General features: G+C 33.0%; 2 protein-coding genes across 3 annotated transcripts; both read left to right on the plus strand.

Annotated features, from left to right (window-relative positions):
• The first annotated feature begins 455 nt into the window (after positions 1-455).
• Positions 456-19,959, plus strand: LOC125200563 (enoyl-CoA delta isomerase 2, peroxisomal-like). 2 transcript variants are annotated; one of them, XM_048098217.1, is made up of 2 exons: positions 456-1,157; positions 19,858-19,959. In XM_048098217.1, the coding sequence occupies exons 1-2, from the start codon at positions 564-566 to the stop codon at positions 19,942-19,944; spliced, it is 681 nt and encodes a 226-aa protein (XP_047954174.1). In that variant the 5' UTR covers positions 456-563; the 3' UTR covers positions 19,945-19,959. The 2 variants fall into 2 exon arrangements, with proteins under 2 accessions (XP_047954174.1, XP_047954173.1); XM_048098216.1 differs by lacking the exon at positions 19,858-19,959 and having other exon boundaries at positions 467-1,458.
• Positions 14,080-19,413, plus strand: LOC125200562 (TNF receptor-associated factor homolog 1a-like). The gene is given in 11 exon segments (XM_048098215.1): positions 14,080-14,111; positions 14,420-14,547; positions 14,638-14,749; positions 15,616-15,704; positions 15,790-15,858; positions 15,935-16,064; positions 17,002-17,160; positions 17,815-18,163; positions 18,427-18,539; positions 19,010-19,084; positions 19,086-19,413. Coding segments are annotated over 10 exon segments (1,269 nt in total). The 5' UTR covers positions 14,080-14,111; positions 14,420-14,441; the 3' UTR covers positions 19,153-19,413.
• Positions 19,960-20,213: the final 254 nt, after the last annotated feature.

Genomic DNA, 20,213 nt, shown 5'->3' on the forward strand with positions numbered 1-20,213 from the left:
GACAAAATCACACAATTGTGTACAAAATTAAGGATAAATAATTAACTGTACTAAAAAAATAGTAGTAAGAAATTGTAGTAAATAAAAATGGATTATTAATGAAGAAAAAAATTATGTAAAAATTTATAGAAAATTAAAATTTATGAATTTGAATATACTTAATTTTTTAATAATATATTAAAAATGAATGAATATTAAGAAAAATAATTAAGCATTAATAAAACTGTACCAAAACACAAAATTTCATTGGTGAATGTATAGAAGAAAGAAAGAGATTTGATCTACCAGAAGAGACCATTTTCCTATTTTTTAATTTTTTATTTATAAACTGACAGCGAACATGATAAACATAGTCCTATTCTCTTTTCTATTTTATGCACTATTCGACAAGAAGAGTGCATTAGACCGCCTTTCCCTTTTCGATTTTAATTTACCTTTACAAATCATTTTCGATTTTCTTATTCATAAATTAGAATTATAAAACGGGTAGGTCATCAATTTTTCAGCAAATTTTGCTCCCATCCAATTCCAATCACCTCTCATCCCTTTATCCTACGCACACCATGTGTACGTTAGAGAAGCGTGGAAGCATTTTCTTCCTCACGCTAACCGGCGCCTCCAAAAAGGACCAGGAGCACCGCCTCAACCCCACGCTCATCGCCGCCATCCGCGCGGCGCTATCCGAAGTCAGATCGCAAGCCGTCCCCGGATCGGCGCTCGTCACTCGAGCCGAAGGCCGATTCTTCTCCAACGGCTTCGACCTCCGCCACGCGCAGGCCGTCGCCGCCGCTTCCACCGCCGCCGATGCGGCGGCGGCGGAGGTCATCAACATGGTGAATCTGTTCCGCGGCGTCGTCTCCGACCTCCTCACCCTCCCTATGCCGACCGTCGCCGCCGTGACCGGGCACGCGGCGGCGGCGGGGCTGATCCTCGCGATTAGCCACGATTACGTCGTGATGACGAAATCGAGAGCGGTGCTGTACCTGAGCGAGCTCGACATCGGCATGAGCCTGCCGGATTACTTCACGGCTCTGATCAAGGGCAAAGTAGGCTCCAGCGCTGCGCGGCGGGAGCTGGCGCTCCGCGCGGCGAAGATCGGCGCCGATGCGGCGGTGCGGATGGGGATCGTCGATGCGGCGTACGATTCCGCGGAGGAGGTGGCGGCTGCGGCGGTGCAGACGGCGGAGGAATTGGGGAAGAAGGAGTGGAGCGGCGAAGCGTACGCGGAGATTAGGAAGTCTCTGTATCCAGATGTTTGCGGTTTGTTAGGATTGGAAGAGAAGACGGTGTTCCCATCTAAGCTTTGACAAGGTAAACAATACTAGTAATAAGAATTTGGTGAAATCAAATTGTTGATTATTAACTTAATCACCAGAATTATAGTATTGATGATTGATTCATTTAGAATCGACTGATTCTGGAGTTGGATTTGAATACGGTATACTGGATTATGATTTACGTTTTGGAGTTGTTTCTGCACTTTTGTGTTTTCAAAGCGTTGTTTTTGGACTATGGTACGCAATTCAATACGAATATACTCTTAATTCCTATTTTGCCCATGCTGACTTTGAAAACTTAAATACGGTGGGGCTAGATAGATATCTTTTCTTTGATCCATATCTTTTTGAATTAATATACACGCTACTACTCCTTTAATTCTTTCGATTTATCCTACGCGACAATCCCATACCAAACTAAATAATTCAATCGTTATCACATCCCTTAATAAGTTAATTATGCCCACCATCCTAATCCACATTAACATTAAATTGTGTGACTATATACTCACCATCTTAATCCAAAACATGTAGCACTTCGTAGTAATAATAGTACTAGTTGACTTATTGAACTGTTTAAATTTCTAAATATAATTTGCTATACTAATTGATTACTCCTTCCGTCTCAGTTTAAGAGTCACATTTAAAATCTTTCATATTTGGATATAATTTTATCCCATTATTCATCAAAATTACACTCAAATGTCATTATCTACATAAAAATCCAAAAAATATCATTATCACTAACTCACTTAATTTATTACACATTTCACTGTCTCACTTAATTTATTACACACTCCACCAATTTCTTTTGTGTCATAACCAATTTCCTAAAACTCCGTCCCATAATAGATGTCACACTTTCTTTTTCAATTTGTCCTACAAAAGATGTTACATATTTTTTTTTGGAAAAAGTTTTCTCTAACATTAATATAAATATATTTTTTTCTCTTTCCACTTAACATATAAAACTACACCTCCTAAAATTTCGTGTCAACCCCCAAATGTGATATCTATTATGGAACGGAGGGAGTAATAATAATAATAATATCCACTTTGTTTCCTTATAGTTGAGATAAAAAATATTTGACACGGAATTTAAGAATGGATGATCAGTGTGTTAAATAAATCGATGAAAAAATATGAACCGTTTAAATTTAAATAAATCGATGAAAAAATATGAAGTAGTAGTAGTAGCAGCAGCAGCAGCAGCTCAGCGGCAGGAGGAGGAGGAGGAGTGGTAGTGGTAGTGGTAGCGGTAGATCTCTAAATATAACTTGTTATAGTAATTGATTATTGATGTGTATTTTTTGAGCTTTTATATTAATGAACTAATAACACACAAGTATATCAAATAGCTCTAAAATTATAATTTTTCTGCAAGAGTACAGATGTAGTTGTAGTAAAAGAGTGTCGAACCACATGGAGGCGTACGGTTATCTAATTCGAAAGCAAGTAAATTTTTGGAATTTTTGGATTGAGAAACCAAATTGAAACAAAAACAAGTGAAGAAATAAAATGACAACACAAAATAAAACCAAGAGAGTGAGAACATTGCTCCTAATATGCTCCAGTTGTGAATTAACTTAATGGACGAATAGCTAGCTATGGATTAAAGATTAATCTAATGAAAGTTGTAAATATCTCGTTCATTCTACTCACACTGAACATGTTCGCAAATGCTTGAATTTAACCTTGATGAACACTAAGATCAAATTCGTACTCATCGGATTATCACTCATACGGTAGCGTGGTAAGCTCTAACCCAACTTCTAAGTTCCAACGTACATGATTCATTTACAAAATCAATTGAACATTCATACAGAAGCACAGTAAATGTCCAACAATTATTGTAACGACATGTAAATTAACTTATCCAAGATTCATATATTGAACACGATACAAATCTCAAACTCTTTATCTACGTTTTCACCTTTTAACCAAGTTAAAGAGACATTGGCTAAAAGACATGATTGAATAATAAATTAGGCCGGAATTATAATTCAATGTAAAAAGCACCGTATAAAAAGATCATAAATTAATACTAATCCATAGAATCCAAAAGTAATTCACATCTTTCACAAATTAGGAGCAACATAAGAGTTTAGTTACACATCCACAACCAATAAAGAAGAACCATAGAACTCATGAAATTGATGTGTAGATGGTAGCAAATCTCCTCCGGGATGATGGAAGTTGAATGATTGCACCTCCAATCTTTCTCTCTTCCTTTCTCATCTCCTTTCTCGTCTGGAATATCTGAATAACTCCCTAGAAACCGCTCCAGAAACCAATTTGAATACTAAATTCGGCAGTTTCCGAGAAAAACGCCCGACCCGAGCGTTTTCGCCGGGTTCGCACTACTCTGCGCAACCTTCGTCAAATGGCCATAACTTCTTCATCCGACCTCCTATTGAGGCGTACAAGGTACTCACGCGAAGCTATTTCAAAGACGAAGATAATTGTGGTAAGATAAAAGAATTTGGACACCATCTTGATAGGCAACGAACACTTTGAATCAGGCCCCACCGCTTTGGCTCATTGTAGTCACTCCACATGTACATCTATCAACTACTAGTAATATATAATAATCAAACTTTAATGATTAATTGATAGGTGATTTTAATATAAAATAAGAGAAATCTTATAATAGAATTAGCATCATATGATTCACATCAATTATTTATTGCAATAGAACATTACAAACCAACATTAGGTCTTGATTGGTACATTTGTTAGCCCACGTCACTATTGTATGGGCGCTACCAAACGAATCAAACCCACCACGTTAGGTCTTGATTGGTACATATGTTAGCCCAATGTCACTATTGTATGGGCTCTACCAAACGCATCAAAACCGACATTTATTGAGTTTTTTTTCCTACCAAACACTCACAACTCTTCTTTATGTAACCCAAATATCTTGAAACACTTCTAAGCTCAATAATCTAGTTATAATGTTTTGCAAAGGTATCACAATAATAGTGACAATTGCATGCAATAGCACTTTTAGATGGTAAAATGTGAAAGGATAATTGTTAGCTACCAACTATATTGTAAACTATATGTACCAGTAGCAAAAATATTAATATCTTTATTTAAATTTTAAGTCAAATCTATTTCCTCTTTTCCATCCATCAATGTTATCGCCGACATCGGAGTTAGTGACTTAAGCTGGCTTTTTTTTAAAAATTTTACTTTGTAATAAATTTTTAGTCATTTCACCAAATAAATCTTGAATAATTGTCTACTTTTTTATTTTAGATGCGTTTCATATCCATATAATGTACTCCGGATTAGAGAATCTACAATTGTGTATGTTGGTGTTTCGATCACGTCTCACTGAGACGAGCCCCCGACGAGACATTGTTACAGGTGTCTCGCCTCAAAAGGTGTCGCGGAAGAGAGGCATTTATCTATTTCGGCTCACCCCTTGCGCTGTTTGGGCAGTGATGCACTCCCATCCCACAAACAGTGGCGAAGCCACGTTGGGACCAGGGAGGCCCTTGGTCCCCCCATCAATTTGTATTTAACCTACATATTGTGTATGTAGATATGTTGTTATGTGTGAACTCATTAGACCAGTTGGTCAGAAACTGTGCCTTTTGTTTGAATGGCCCGAATTTGATTCCATTTGTTGACTATTTTCCTCTTTTATTTTCTCTACTTTGCATTTATACTCCCTCCGTCCCATAGTAGATGTCACATTTTCCTTTTTAGTCTGTCCCACAAAAGATGTCACATTTCCTTTCTTGGAAAAAGCTCTCTCTCACATTAATATAAATATACTATTTTCTCTCCCCATCTAACACACAAAATAACATCTCCTAAAATCTCGTGTCAATTCTCAAGTGTGACATCTACTATGGGACGGAGGGAGTACAATTTTTTCCCTCTTCTTCTATTTATGCAACTTTTTTTATTCTTTTTCTATTTATGCAGTATAATTTGTATATTTTATTTTTTTTATTTTCTATTTTTTGAAACATAAATTTTATTTGTTCTCTTTTATACCACTAATTATGCTAATTTTAATACTGTTATTTTGTAATTATTTTGTTCCATTAATATGATCATAATAAAAAAAATTAAAAAATAATCATTGTATTTGTTATAAATTATATTTTCGTTGATATTTTCTATGGTGACATTTAAACATCATAAAAAATTCTTTTCTATCCATTATATTTACATAAAAATTGAAGATATCGAATAATCAAGCTTCCGACGTCATGAACATCGAAAAAATCATATAACTATTTATAGTAATTTGGGCCGCTATTGTAAAACTTCTGTCTTAGGCACTGCCCGCAAATGAGTCTCCATTATCACTGTTGGAAAAAACTTATTTAAAAAAAATAGAAAAAAATCAAAATTTCGGTAAAAGTGTTCCACTTGCCCAAATATTACAAGGGGTGAGCAAAAATATCGAAAACCGAATATCATAGGGGTGAGCATTCTGGTTTCAGTTCTATTTTTTGTTCAAACAAAACTAAACCCGAAAAATCAAATTTAGTTCAAAACCCAAACCGAACCGAACCCGAAAATCGAAACCAAAAAAATCGAAAATCGAACTTCAAAAACCAAATAAAATAAAAAACCAAATATATATATATATAGAGAGAGTTGTAATCAATGTCGAACCCTTCTTAAAGACCGAACTAGAGAACAAATCTGGGCCATAAGATCTAGTTTTTTGATGAGATATGTTGCTGTGTAAATTTTTTTCGCTCTTCATTACAAGCCAATTTTACTTCATTGTATAGGTTTATTACTTCATTCTGTACGTAATGCATTGAAACTACAACATGTTTTTACTTGCTTCAAGTAGGTTTTGAAATGATTCAACATATGCTTCGTTCGAATTCATTGACATGAGTTTTTACTTTATTCAAATTAAAAAATGCAATTTATTCAAGTGAATTTATTACTTCATTCTGAAACGTTATTACTTCATTAGATAAGGTTTTTACTTCATTCCAGTAGGACTTCAAATGCTTCTACACATACTTCATTCATATAATTTATTATATTATTCCATGTGTTTATTACACCATATCAGCGTCGTAGCGGTGGTGATAGATATTGTAGAGAGAAAGAACGGCACGCGACGGCGAAACTGCATTTACGTACTAGAATGAAGTAATAATCCTATTATAATGAAGTAAAAACCTACCGGAATGAAGTAATATATTCTGGAATGAAGTTAATTAGTTAAATATTCGTAACGTGTTAGTATGACTTATTTACCTTCGGATGAATAATAAAAGACTGGTGATGAAGGAGAAAATAATTTGTAAATTTTGAAAAATCTCATCCATAAAAAACTAGATCTAAAAACCCTAATTTGGTATGGTTCGGTGGTTCGGTCTTTAAGAGTGGGTTTGTGGATAATGGGACTCTATATATATATATATATATATATATATATATATATATATATATATATATATATATATATATATATATATATATGGTGTCCTATTAACCACAAATCCACCCTTAAAGACCGAACTAGAGACCAAATTAGGGCCACTCATTTTTCTTAATCTTATGGTTATGATTAACTTACAATTAACTTATATATATATATGGAGTCCTTTTAACATTTTTTTTTAATTTTTTTTAAAAATTTGCTGGAGTAAATAATGAACTATATTCACTACATAATGAACTAAATGAATGTAAGTTATAAACTTATTATTACTTTATTCAGTCGTGCTATTACTTCATTCTGTTAGTTTATTACTTCATTTATTCATGCTATTACTTCATTCTATTAGTTTATTACTTCATTCAGTCATGCTATTACTTCATTCTATTAGTTTATTACTTCATAATGTGTTATGACATAATTATCTTTCAGTTGGGTTTAGGGTTATTACTTCATTCTGTTAGTTTATTACTTCATTCAGTCATGTTATTGTTATGAACTTATTACTTCATTCAGTCGTGCTATTACTTGATTCCGTTAGTTTATTACTTCATTTATTCATGTTATTACTTAATTCCATTAGTTTATTACTTCATAATGTGTTATGACATAATTATCTTTCAGTTGGGTTTAGGGTCATTACTTCATTCCGTTAGTTTATCACTTCATTCAGTTATGTTATTATTTCATTCCGTTAGTTTATTACTTCATCCAATCATGTTATTACTTCATTCTATTAGTTTAGTACTTCATTCCGTTAGTTTATTACTTCATTCAGTCATGCTATTACTTCATTCCGTTAGTTTATTACTTCATTCAGTTATGTTATTACTTCATTTCATTAGTGTAGTACTTCATTTCATTAGTTTAGTACTCCCTCCGTCCCATAAAAGTTGAGACAAAACTTTTGGGCACGGAGATTAAGAATTTATATTAAATAAATAAGAGAGATGAAAAAAGTAGGAAAGATAAGAGAGAGTAAAGTAAATGATGGAATAAAGTAAGAGTGATTGAATGCTTTGTCTTTTGTTAAAAAAGGAAATAACTCAACTTTTATAGGACGGACTAAAAAGGAATACGACTCAACTTTTATGGGACGGAGGGAGTACTTCATTTCATTAGTTTATTACTTCATAATGTGTTATGACATAATTATCTTTCAGTTGAAGTAAATTCAGTATATAATGAATGCGAAAAATTACTTCATAACATACATTCATTTAGTTCATTATGTAGTGAATATAGTTCATTATTTACTCCAGCAAGTTTTTATCGAATAAAGAAAAATTAATTTTTTTTTAAAAAAAAAATTTAAAAATAAATAAATTAAAAATGTTTTTATTTAATAAAATATTAAATTAATTCTAAATTAATCATAACCATAAGATTAAGAAAAATGAATGGTCCAAATTTGGTCTCTAGTTCGGTTAAGAAGGGTTCGACATTGATCACAACTCTCTCTCTCTCTCTCTCTCTCTCTCTCTCTCTATATATATATATATATATATATATATATATATATATATATATAGGGATGTATTCATATCATTTTTTCATCTTTTGTTCTTTTTCCTTCTCAATCTCGACCATTCAATTCCAAGATCTAATGGCTCAAAATAAGGTTGCATCTATTTGATTAAAATGATTTAAAAATTTTGAAAAGGTCAAATTGGGTATACACTAATTAGTTTGTTATGGTAATTCCCTTAATTATCTCTATTAAAGATTACAGCAGTTATTTTTCACGATTATACGCTGCAATCTTTCTTCTCTCCCTAAACTTTCAGCGTGAGTTCTCCATTGATGATATTCGCATTCCTAATCTTTTCTCTCTTTTCTAAATCGAAGAATTCTGGGTTTATATTTCTTCTCGAAATATACCGATTAGTGAGAGCAGTAGCTCATTTCTCTCTCTTCTCTCCCGAAATCTGGTGGTGTCCCTTGATTCCTTTCGGTTTTTTCAATAATGGAAGAAAGTCATTTAATTAATTCTTTCATCGATTTTGAGAATTATTGATAAATTTTGGTAGAAAGTTATTGTATTAGTCGTGTAATTGACATCAATGGTTTTATGTATTTGAAAATTTGTGATTAGTTCGTTCTTGCATTTACTATTATTTTGCATCAATTGTCGTTTTATTTTCATGAATCCGTCTGACATTTACAGATTTTCGTGTTTTTTTCGTAAGTTACAGCTTGTAAATTTTCGACAAATAATGTACTATGTTAAGCGTATAATGTAGATTGTATTAATGTACCGATTATAGTTGTATAATGTATATGCAGTCTTTGAATAATGTAGATTATAATGGGTTTAATGTGTGACAGAAGTTAAATCCATTCCCAAAAAGGTTTAGCAATCTATGGGGCTAGGGTATAGTACCGACTCACTAACAAAACCTTGACTACGGAAAGACAGTTAGAGCCATTCCCATAGGGTTTAGCAATCCATAGGACTAGGGCATATTACTATCCCATACATCAAAATTCATTTTTGAATTAAGTACATGTTTTCAGGGAATAATGTTTAGGCTAAGTAGAACTAAATAATGTACGCCAAGTGGCCTATAATGTACGTGTGTAAATCGTGCAGGTGCAAGGTATTATCAGCACGGAGCTGCCACCGCAGCTCATGGATCGAGAGGGTTTTGAGGAAAATAGCAGGGACTCACCTCAAGTAGGAGATTTTGTTCCTAATATTGTATTGGAGTCAGAAAATATTGTTGTGAATAGGGGTGGCAAATCGTGCGTGTTGTTTCGTTATCGTGTCGACACGATAATAACAAATACGAACACGACCCGTTAAGAAAACTCCAAACATGAACATGAATACGACCTGCTATCCTCAGACACGAACACGACATGAACACAACACGAACCCATTAACGATACGAACCACTTCGGATCAACACGGCACGATAACAACACATATATGACACGACACAATAACGACACTATAATAATCATGTATTAATATTATTTCTAATATTAAATTTTAAATTTAAATTTTAAAATTTTAAATAAATTTAAAATTTTAAAAATTTTAAAATATTAAAATATTAAAATAAATAATAATATTATAATATATTAATATTATTACTTAACGTGTAACACGAACACGACACGAAGTTTTCATGTCATTATCGTGTCGACACGATAAGGACACAAACCCAATAAGCCTTGACACATACCATTAATTTCGTGCGGGTTCGCGTCGTGCCAAAATTTGCCAGCCCTAGTTGCGAAGGTTGGAGATGTTATTTTTAATGACCCATTTGATTTTAGACAGCCAACTGCGATCATTGTATGGAGACAAAAATTGACGTCGACGGTGGATTGAAGAGTGTGTCACGATGTATTCGAGGGTTTTTCGGCAATGCAGCGGGTCTCCTTGATCCATACTACAAATCTACAATGTTGCTTTTGCTTCTTCTCAATTCTACTCAATTATTGAAATAGGTGGAAAGGGCATTAGCATTTCATTGAAGATAGTTTGTGCACCTAGGTACTATTCAGGCAACAAATATGGGCACTTGGGTGAGGTTTTACTTGATGGCGTAATGAGCCGTGATACTCTTCAATTTGGTGGAGAAGGAGCTCGCATATTTGACCCACGAATTTTTGAGACGATTGGTATTGAAGTTGTTATGAACCTGAGAAGACTTCATCAAGATAATTTTATGTTCTCATTTCAGCTGCGGCATGGTGATTTCTGTGGACATACTATTGCAATTCGGATTTCCCGCCTCATCTATACATATATAAAAGACGAGTTTTGGCCTTTTTTTTGAAATATTTATATGTTTTGACCTTATTCTGAAATATTTATAAGTTATGGACCAATTTGAATATTTTAAGTAACTCTCATGAATATTTATTTAGATATTTTAATGAGCATTTGACTAATTCTTAAAGCACTACAATGACTCATTGGTGGTTACAAATATTTAAATAGAATAATGAGCATTTAACAAATTTTGTAACCTATATTGTCTTGATTTTATAATTTATGATGTTTTAATTCCATGATATATCATGTACTAATTTTGTACCTATAAAAGGCATAGAGTTGCGGATGAAATACGCACTAACAAAACATTCTTCATTCTCTCTCAAGATCTCAATATTTTATTGCACATTTAGGAACACTGTTTTGCTCGATTTTGAAGCCCCATCAAGTTTATAGGTGCCTAGTAGGTTTGATCATATACGTTAGGAGAAAGTCGTTTCATCTTTGAGAAAAATACGTCAATCCGAGAGCACTAACCGTGATGTAATTTGTCTTGCGGAAAGAGAGTTTTTCTTGACTAATTTTCATTGTAATTCCATTTCATTTATTGTTGTTTTTTTCTTTGATTACAATAGTTAGAGTACAACGTGTATATAGTTCTAGAATTTTATACCAATATTTTTTACAGTTCTTAAAGAGGGAAGAATTTAACATTCTTAACTCAAAAATACATAGTATTTATCTTCATCTTTACACAATTTATTATTTTTAGTAGAGACATATGAAGGATTGTTTTAAACATATTTTTCAAAAATGTCAACACTTAATATAGTCTCTTTATCATTGTCCACATAATTGTATTTGTCTTAATTCCATTATAAATATGTTTAATTTAATGTCTTTAGGTGTAAAATGAATTGAGGAGTATATATTTATTGAATTTTTATTATATAGTAGTATATTTTTCCATTTTAAATCTTATAAAATTATATTGTTTCTTATTTAATTAATCGATTAACAATTTAAAATCGTATGACAAAAAAATATTCCGTCATGCATCGCACGTGGGTTAACACTAGTTGAGAAATAATAAACAAATTATTCTCATTCCCGGTTTTGGCAGAAATCGCCCCTAGCACCTCAACTAGGGTTTATCTTCCTTTTGTTCTCGTTACAAACGTGTGTGCTTAATCCCGATTGAACAAGGTTCTATCAGAATCCGATTAATCCTCATGTTTAACCGGGATTGCGGATTAAGGCTGAAAGTCTCAAAGTGGGTGGTGGGGTTTGAACTCGTGGCCTTAAGGTTACCACAGCTCTGTGCCGCTAACTGCATTTATTAAAATTTATTGATAATGCATAATTGTAGAGTATTTGTTTAATTGATGTAAATATTTAATGTAAGTTTGTGTAGAGGACATAAATAAACAAAATATGATAAGAATACAAATTGTAGTCACATACCTTCAGAATAGGTGAGTTATTTACCAGACTGTCCATACCAAAGATATGTTGTGTTAATAAGTTTATGTGTGGTACAAAGTACGATTGTATTGTTAACTTGTTTTAACATAAGATCCGTATTTTAAAAATGCTGACATTTAAATGGACAGACCGTGATGTGTGACTTTATTATTCGTATCTATTAATTTTAGTAGCATTATTTTATAGCATCGTATTATTAGACTAGGAAGTAGGAATTATATAGCAATATTCAATGTGAATTGGATGACATTATTTAGTATGGAATCAAAAATCATTTCACAACTAACAATAAATTACTCCATATAACCATATTCATTGTGAATTCCGAATTGGATGACATTATTTAGTATGCAGTCAAAAATCATTTCACAACTAACAATAAGTATAGCAATATACAATGTGAATTGGGTGACATTATTTAGTATGAAATCAAAAATCATTTCACAACTAACATTAAGTATAGCAATATTCAATGTGAACTGGATAACATTATTTAGTATGCAAAACAATGAATTGAAAAAATCCACGATTAGAATGAATACATAATTAGGCACTACTCCCTTCCTTTCACAAAGAATATATACTCCTTTTTTTTTTAGTTTGTTCCATAATAATATATATTTTCTAATTTTAGAAAGTTTTTTCTTTTTAATAAGGTGAGATCCATTATTAATTAAACAATATTACAATTACTTCTATCTCTGTTACTTTATCAACTGTAATTAAAACTCGTACTCAACCAAAAGTGCATACTTTTGTGGAACGAAAAAAGTACTAATAATGCGGCTAATGACATTTACAATAATTAAATGAGTAGTACACAATTAAGTATTTTTAATAACACTAATCTTTATATTACATTAAATTTGATTTTTATTCTACATAAAACAAGGTCAATCCCTAGTTAGAGCATCTCCAAAAGGAAATAGGTAAATTAAGAATGGATGTAGTATAGGGAAAGCAATAGGGTGCATCCTTAATTAGAGTGCTAACGTACATCCAATCATGTGCCGCCACGTGGCACGAAAAATGCAATATTGTAAACACAAAAATACAATACACATTTGTGAAGTTGTACATGCATTTCCGCATAGTGCATTATAGTTATAAGCAAATTGCATTTTATATTGTTAAGTTTTGCATTTTAACATAAATTGTCTACAATGCACAATAAACTATATATAAATACAATCCGTCTATATATAAAATGCTTAAACAGTCTATCTAAAATGCAATCTGCCAAAATTCATCTATCATTTCTATAAATGTATATTGCATTTTTGTGTTTACAATATTGCATTTTTCGTGCTATGTGGCAACATGTGATTGGATGTACGTTAGCGCTTTAAAATTATTTGTATATTAGTATATAGTATGTAGTATATCTTTAAAATTGGAGAAAGTAAACATTTTTAAATGCTCTCTATTGGAGAATGAGTATGTATGAAGAAGGTAGTAAATATAATTTTTTATTTACTTCTCCTGTCACCTCACCATTAGAAATGCTTTTATTAGATATTATTAATAACGCTAAATTTCTTCATATCAACACTCGTACTATGCAAAGATGAAATGTATGACGATATTAATAGATTAAAGATTATTGATTTAAATTAAATAAAATATTGTTAATGAATACTCCCTCCGTCCCATAATAATTGCCACTCTTATCGTGAACACGAGTTTTAAGAAATATAAAGAAAAGTTGTTAGGAAAAGTTAGTGGAATGTGAGACTTTTTAATATTGTTTTTTTTTTATAATAAAATATGAGTGAAGTGAGTTAGTAGAATGTGAAACCTATTTACCATTTATGGTAAAAATGAAGTGTGACAATTATTGTGAGACAGACTGAAATGGAAAAGAGCGACAATTATTGTGGGACAGATGGAGTAATACAAGTTTAATAATAAAACAATAGACATGGAATAGCCCTATTTTTCATGGACGGAGGGAGTATAAATTAATGAAATATGGAAAACTATTTATAATTAAGAATACTTTTTTACATCCATATTTGAGAAATACTTACATGAGACATAGATGGGCCGGCAGCCGGCTGATCAAAACATAAATTAAAACCCTACTCCAAATTCCAAAACTATACTACTCCGTACATACTATATAAATATGGACTAATAAACAATTATTTCCTCCGCTGCTGCTGCTTCTTTTTTTAATTGATCGGTAAAATTCACTAGCAATGGATATTGTTTATGATGATTTTGTCGATTCTTCTTACTGTTTCTGGTTGGGTTTGGACTGTAGGACTTAGGGTTTATCGAGACTTGTCTAATCTTATCTGTTTTTTTTTTGGACTTTATGAGGATATTAACGACTGGAATTTTGGTTTGATCGTTGTATTTATTTGTTTGATCACTGTAATTCTCATATGTCCGATGGATTGCATTATCAAAAGCTTCATTTCCAGTGCATTCAATGTTTCTATAATGAGTATTTGATTATGTATTGTGAATTGATATAAACCAAAGCAGGTGAAACAGAGGAAGTGTGAAAATGGCTGGAGGTTCATTAGCTGAATTGAGGTCTTTAGAGCAGGTTGAAAATGGGAGTGTATCAACTTCGCCTCCTAACTGGGACATTGACTATGATGATGATGGAGGTGTGCCATTTTTTATCATCTTTATCATTCATTTGTTCAACAAAAAGTCTCTAACCTTGCAACATTTATTTTGTCACTATTATGCTGCAGGACCAAAGCCATCTGACTTATATGGGAAGTATACATGGAAGATTGAAAATTTTTCTCAAATCGACAAAAGAGAACTTCGTAGCAATGCATTTGAAGTTGGAGGCTACAGATGGTATGGTCTCGTGTCAATTTTCCTTCTGCAATTACAGTGCATAAAGATTCTCTATCAGCTGCATTATCTGAACTGTTGACTTCAGAGTCTTTGTTATGATGTGAGATTATTATTTAAGCTGATTTTGTTGGCCGGGTTTGATTTTAACATTTAATGCAAAAAAAAAATATTTTTATGCAACGTGAATTATAGTAATCCATTATGAGGTGTCCTTTATAGACTTCTAGCCTGGTTCGGTATAATGAATTAAAGAGGGAGCTATATATCCGGATTCTTTGTGTGTTTCTTTATTTTTATACTAGTATAATTTTTAAACTCCTTTTTGGAGTTCAAATGTGTTTCCAGAGGCTTTGGCAGATATGAGTATGGATTTGGCTTTTTCCAACAGTAATGCTTCTTCAAAATTAAATACTCCCTCTGGCTTTTTCCTAAGTGAGGCGTTTCTTTTTTGCCGATATTTCGCGAAGATGATAATAAATAGTTAGAGTGGAGAGAAAGTGAAGTAAGAAAGAGCTTCACTTTCTCTCCACACTAACTATTTATTACTATCATTTTCGCAAAACAACGGCCGAAAAGAAGCGTCTTACTTATAGTGGGACGGAGGGAGTAGTATATATTCACTCAAGAAATTAAATTGAATCAACTTGGTCCTAAGTAAATAGCCTTATACTTTGCTTGATCAACCCATTTAGTTTGCATGATTCCTAGTCATTTACTATCCATTTAGGAATGTTGATCTGCAAACTAATGTATTATGTAATGCAATGGGCTTCTTGTGGTGCACACTGCATATGCAAAACAATGAAATAGTCAAGTGTTGAACCTGCTGCTCATAATTAATAGATTTTGTGAAATTTGGTTGATAGGTATATTTTGATTTATCCACAAGGCTGTGATGTCTGCAGTCATCTCTCTCTGTTTCTTTGTGTTGCAAATCATGACAAGCTTCTTCCAGGTATGGCACTTTATTGTGGTAATGCATAGAAACATTAGTTTGTTTATTTTGGCAACTTGCATGACTTGGTTTCATCGATGAATAGGGTGGAGTCATTTTGCCCAGTTCACAATTGCTGTTGTGAATAAAGATCCAAAAAAGTCCAAATATTCTGGTATTTATATAATTCTTATAATTTATATCTCTACCACCAAAACCTTGAAATTGACGCATTTGATCAAAACTTGAAGATACGTTGCATCGCTTTTGGAAGAAGGAACATGACTGGGGATGGAAGAAATTTATGGAGCTATCAAAGGTGCAGGATGGGTTTATAGATGCTGATACTTTGATAATTAAAGCTCAAGTTCAGGTTATCAGGTAAAATATCCATATCTTATTTTTCAATATTTGTTACATCATAGATTTTTTATTAGTAAGAAATCAAGAGATGAAAGTCGATCTATTCATGACTCTAAATGAGAGCTTTTTGTGTGAATGCTTAATATGACAGTCTCTTGAACTTTACTTCTCTGAAAGCACAATGATTTGAGTTTCTTCAAAAAGTCAGGCTATTTGGAAAATGATAACACTACACTATCCATGTGACCATTTCCTTTGATAAATGTCACACTACACTATGATGTCTATATTAAGCTGGATTTGCTTGATGTTTAATGATGGGCTAGCTAATCTGCCTTGCCTTCTTCTTGGTTTAGCTGTAAGTTCAATATTACTCCCTCCGTCCAAGCTAAGATGACACATTTTCCTTTTTAGTTTGTTACAAAGAAGATGACACATTTCTATTTTTGGAAGCAATTAAACAACTTTCTCTCTAATTAATACAACCAACTACTTTTTCTCTCTCCACTTAAAATATTCAACTCTCTTTCTCTCTACATTTAATACTTACACCCACCTTTTCTCTCTCCAAGTAAACACATTAACCAACAACTCCTAAAATCCCGTGCCGACTAAGAAATTTGTCATCTTAGCCGGGACAGAGGGAGTTCCAGTTATCTTTTTCTTCGTGTAAAGCCAGTATTTTGTTTTTTTGCAAAAAGTTTTCAAATAAACTTTGGACTTTGTGCAAAGAATACAATTGAAACAATAGAAGTGGATATGGTATTATGGTGTAAAGCCAGTATTCTGTTATTACTCAAAAAAGCTTTCAAATAAAATTTTAGTCTTATGTAAAGATCTTGATGACTAGCTACTTGCTTTTATCTTCTTTTCTTGCATGCATATGTGAATGGCCTGAACTTACCAGCATAACTTGGTTAATCAGTTCCAGTGTAAACCTTAATGCTACTTGCAGGGAAAGAGCAGATCGACCTTTTCGTTGCCTTGACAGTCAGTATCGGAGAGAACTTATAAGAGTTTATTTAACGAACGTTGAACAGATTTGTCGGCGTTTTGTGGAAGAACGTAGGTCAAAACTTGGAAAGCTACTAGAGGATAAAGCTAGATGGTCTAGGTATTGTGTTCATGTTTGTGATTCTTTCATCATCACTTTCTTTTCTACGAACACACTGTTTTATATATTGTTTAAGTAAGCTTCTTTTTTATTTTCAAAAGCAGTACTTTGCATCGTTTATGTTGATCATTCTATAATGGCATTGTAGATTTGTTGACTGGTAGCTTGAAATATTTTTTCTCATCAAATCTAATACAGTACTTTACTTGATGGGGCTTGATTTATATCATAAGGAACTAACATATTTTTTTAAGTGTAGCATTTATTTCTTTGTAAGTAGATGCTTGAAAAGGTGTATCCGATATCCATTCAGAATTGAGTCGTCTGTGCATGACATGTATTCTAATATGCAAATGAAAATTTGTCTCTCTAGAACAAGTGGATATCCTTAGCTTTTGTAGGTGAATATCATTGTAAGGCCATTGAACTAGAAGTACTATATTAAGGTCGAAAAAAATCCCATGTATTTCTTAATTATATTTCCCCTAGATTGGATAACAGCTTCAGTATCCTTGCAATAATTTTTTTGTAAAATTGATATCTCATATTTTGTTCCTAAATTTGACAATTTCTGCGAGCTATTTTCTTTTCACTTGATCACTATCCAGTGGTTCGATACCAGCTAAGTTTTTACATCTTCCCATCAATTTTCAGTTTCTGTGCTTTCTGGTTGGGTATGGACCAAAGTTCTCGACACCGTATGTCACGAGAGAAGTCAGAGTCCATTATGAAAGTTGTTGTGAAGCAATTTTTCATAGAAAAGGAGGTGACATCTACACTTGTCATGGATTCTTTGTATAGTGGTTTGAAAGCTCTTGAAGGTCAGAATAAGGATAAGAAGAGCAAGGGCAAGTATTTAGAGGCAGAAGACTTACCTATTCCTATAGTTGGCATGGAGAAAGATACATTCATTTTGGTTGATGATGTATTGCTATTGCTTGAGCGGGCTGCTATGGAGCCTTTACCTCCAAAGTATGAGAAGGGACCCCAAAACCGTACTAAGGTCTGGTTTTTATTGTCCAACTCTTTGTGCTTACCATAATCCGTAGCCATTTCTTAAAAATTTTCAATAAAGTGCACGATTTAGCACTGCTACTATTCCGAATGTTGGGAACATCAATTATATGACCACCATCCTTGCCCCCGTCAATTATTTTTGTTGTTAATGCCTTTTTTCTCCTTCGATTTGGTTTTGAATTGTTTTCGATAAACATCTTCCCCGACCTCTCTTTATGGACATTCTTATTTGGAATTCTGTTGTTTTAGGATGGGACTGTAGGAGAGGAGTTCAACAAAGATTCTATTGAACGTGATGAGAGGAGACTTACTGAATTGGGTCGCCGAACTACTGAGATATTTGTCTTAGCCCACATATTCAGGTAAAATATCCGATTATGCAACATGCACTCATAATACATAATATTAGGAGTTTATGGCTCTTAAAACATCTGATATTTTGTTGAAGCTATATGCTTGAGTAGATTTTAACACAATGATTTGTCTTTTCAACAACTTGACTTGAGACTTGAGAGAAGCTGTTAATTTATTCATATTACTGCTGCATATACCTGCCTTTTATCTGTAAGAAGAATGAGGTGGAGGAATATTGGAGGTTTTAAATGGATAGTTTACTCTTAAGAATTCTTTCCTGCACCAAGTAAAAAGTTCGCCATTTTCCTGCTGGTGTTTTCTTTTTTTATTCTCAAAGTAGATTGTTTGCTCCTTCATTACTTCATACTTTCCCTATGACTAGTTTGCATTTCATCGCCTACTTTTTACTTTATGTTATTGTTAAAGTAGTTTTGCAGTTTCGTTTGATCATCGTTTACTCTTGTTGTTGCTGTTACAGTAAAATTGAGGTTGCATACGAAGAGGATGTTGTCTTGAAGAAGCAAGAAGAACTCATCCGTGAAGAGGAGGCAGCAACTAGAGCAAAAATCCAGGAGAGGAGAAGATAAGAAAAAGAAGTCTAAAAAGAAACAGGTTTATTAAGACTCAGTTATATTTGGTGATTCTGGGGAAGTTCAGGGCAAAATGCATGCATGACGTAATTTGGTTTTATTAAAGACTTGGAATTGCAGTTAATTCTATATTTCTTTCGATTTATTCCACGCGACAATTAATCCCGTACCAAACTAAATAACTCAGTCGTAATTTAGTTTATTACGGTATGCGTCAACTCAGCGATTGTTCGCTTATCATGTTACCATGTTTAATTTTATCTCTTGTTCCGTTGCCTTTTTTTGAAAACTAGCCACATGACAATGCATCTTGGTTATTTTATGTCATGCCAAATTTAATTATAACTTATGATTATCCATCCCAGTTTCAATCTTAATGATTAAAGATCATTAACAATTTTCATTTTGATTATCTCATATTATGTCATATGATTAAATCAATCATAGATAATTTCCATTTTAATTATTCCATATATTGTGTCTCATTATTGTTGTGAAAACAGGCGAATGCTTTAAAGAATGAAATTGCTTACTTTGCATAATGAATTATGGGCGTAATTCAACTTGCTAATTCGGGTTAATTATTGTTTGTCTAAATCGAGTTTTATGAAAGACATCCTACTTTTAAATGTGAAAAAGATACTTTGTGTATGTTTTGATTAAGAGATTCACCGTGAGAGATTTGACGGTTAGCCGATACGCCAACGGAGGTGCGCCGGGCGTCCTCGTAGAGGAGGTGGCGGCTGCGGCGGTGCAGACGGCGGAGGAATTGGGGAAGAAGGAGTTGAGCGGCGAAGCCTACGCGGAGATTAGGAAGTACTAATATGAATCATTTTAGTCGGATGTCATGCAATGCAACATGAATATATTAATCCTCTTTTGCCTAGTTTACGATATATTTTACCCATGCCGACTCTGAAAACTTAAATACGGTGGGGCTAGATAATATCTTTATCTTTGATCCATATCTTTTTGAATTAATATACACGCTATAAGAAGTCCTATAATTCTTTCGATTTCCTACGCGACAATCCCATACCAAACTTAATAACTCAATCGTAATTTAGTGTATATTACTGTTATATGTGTATT

This window comes from Salvia hispanica, chromosome 1, assembly GCF_023119035.1.
Source record: "Salvia hispanica cultivar TCC Black 2014 chromosome 1, UniMelb_Shisp_WGS_1.0, whole genome shotgun sequence".
Taxonomy (NCBI): domain Eukaryota; kingdom Viridiplantae; phylum Streptophyta; class Magnoliopsida; order Lamiales; family Lamiaceae; genus Salvia; species Salvia hispanica.

Bases quoted from the DNA above. Each gene is read 5' to 3' on its own strand.
- LOC125200563 (XM_048098216.1), top strand. From the start codon at position 564: ATGTGTACGTTAGAGAAGCGTGGAAGCATTTTCTTCCTCACGCTAACC.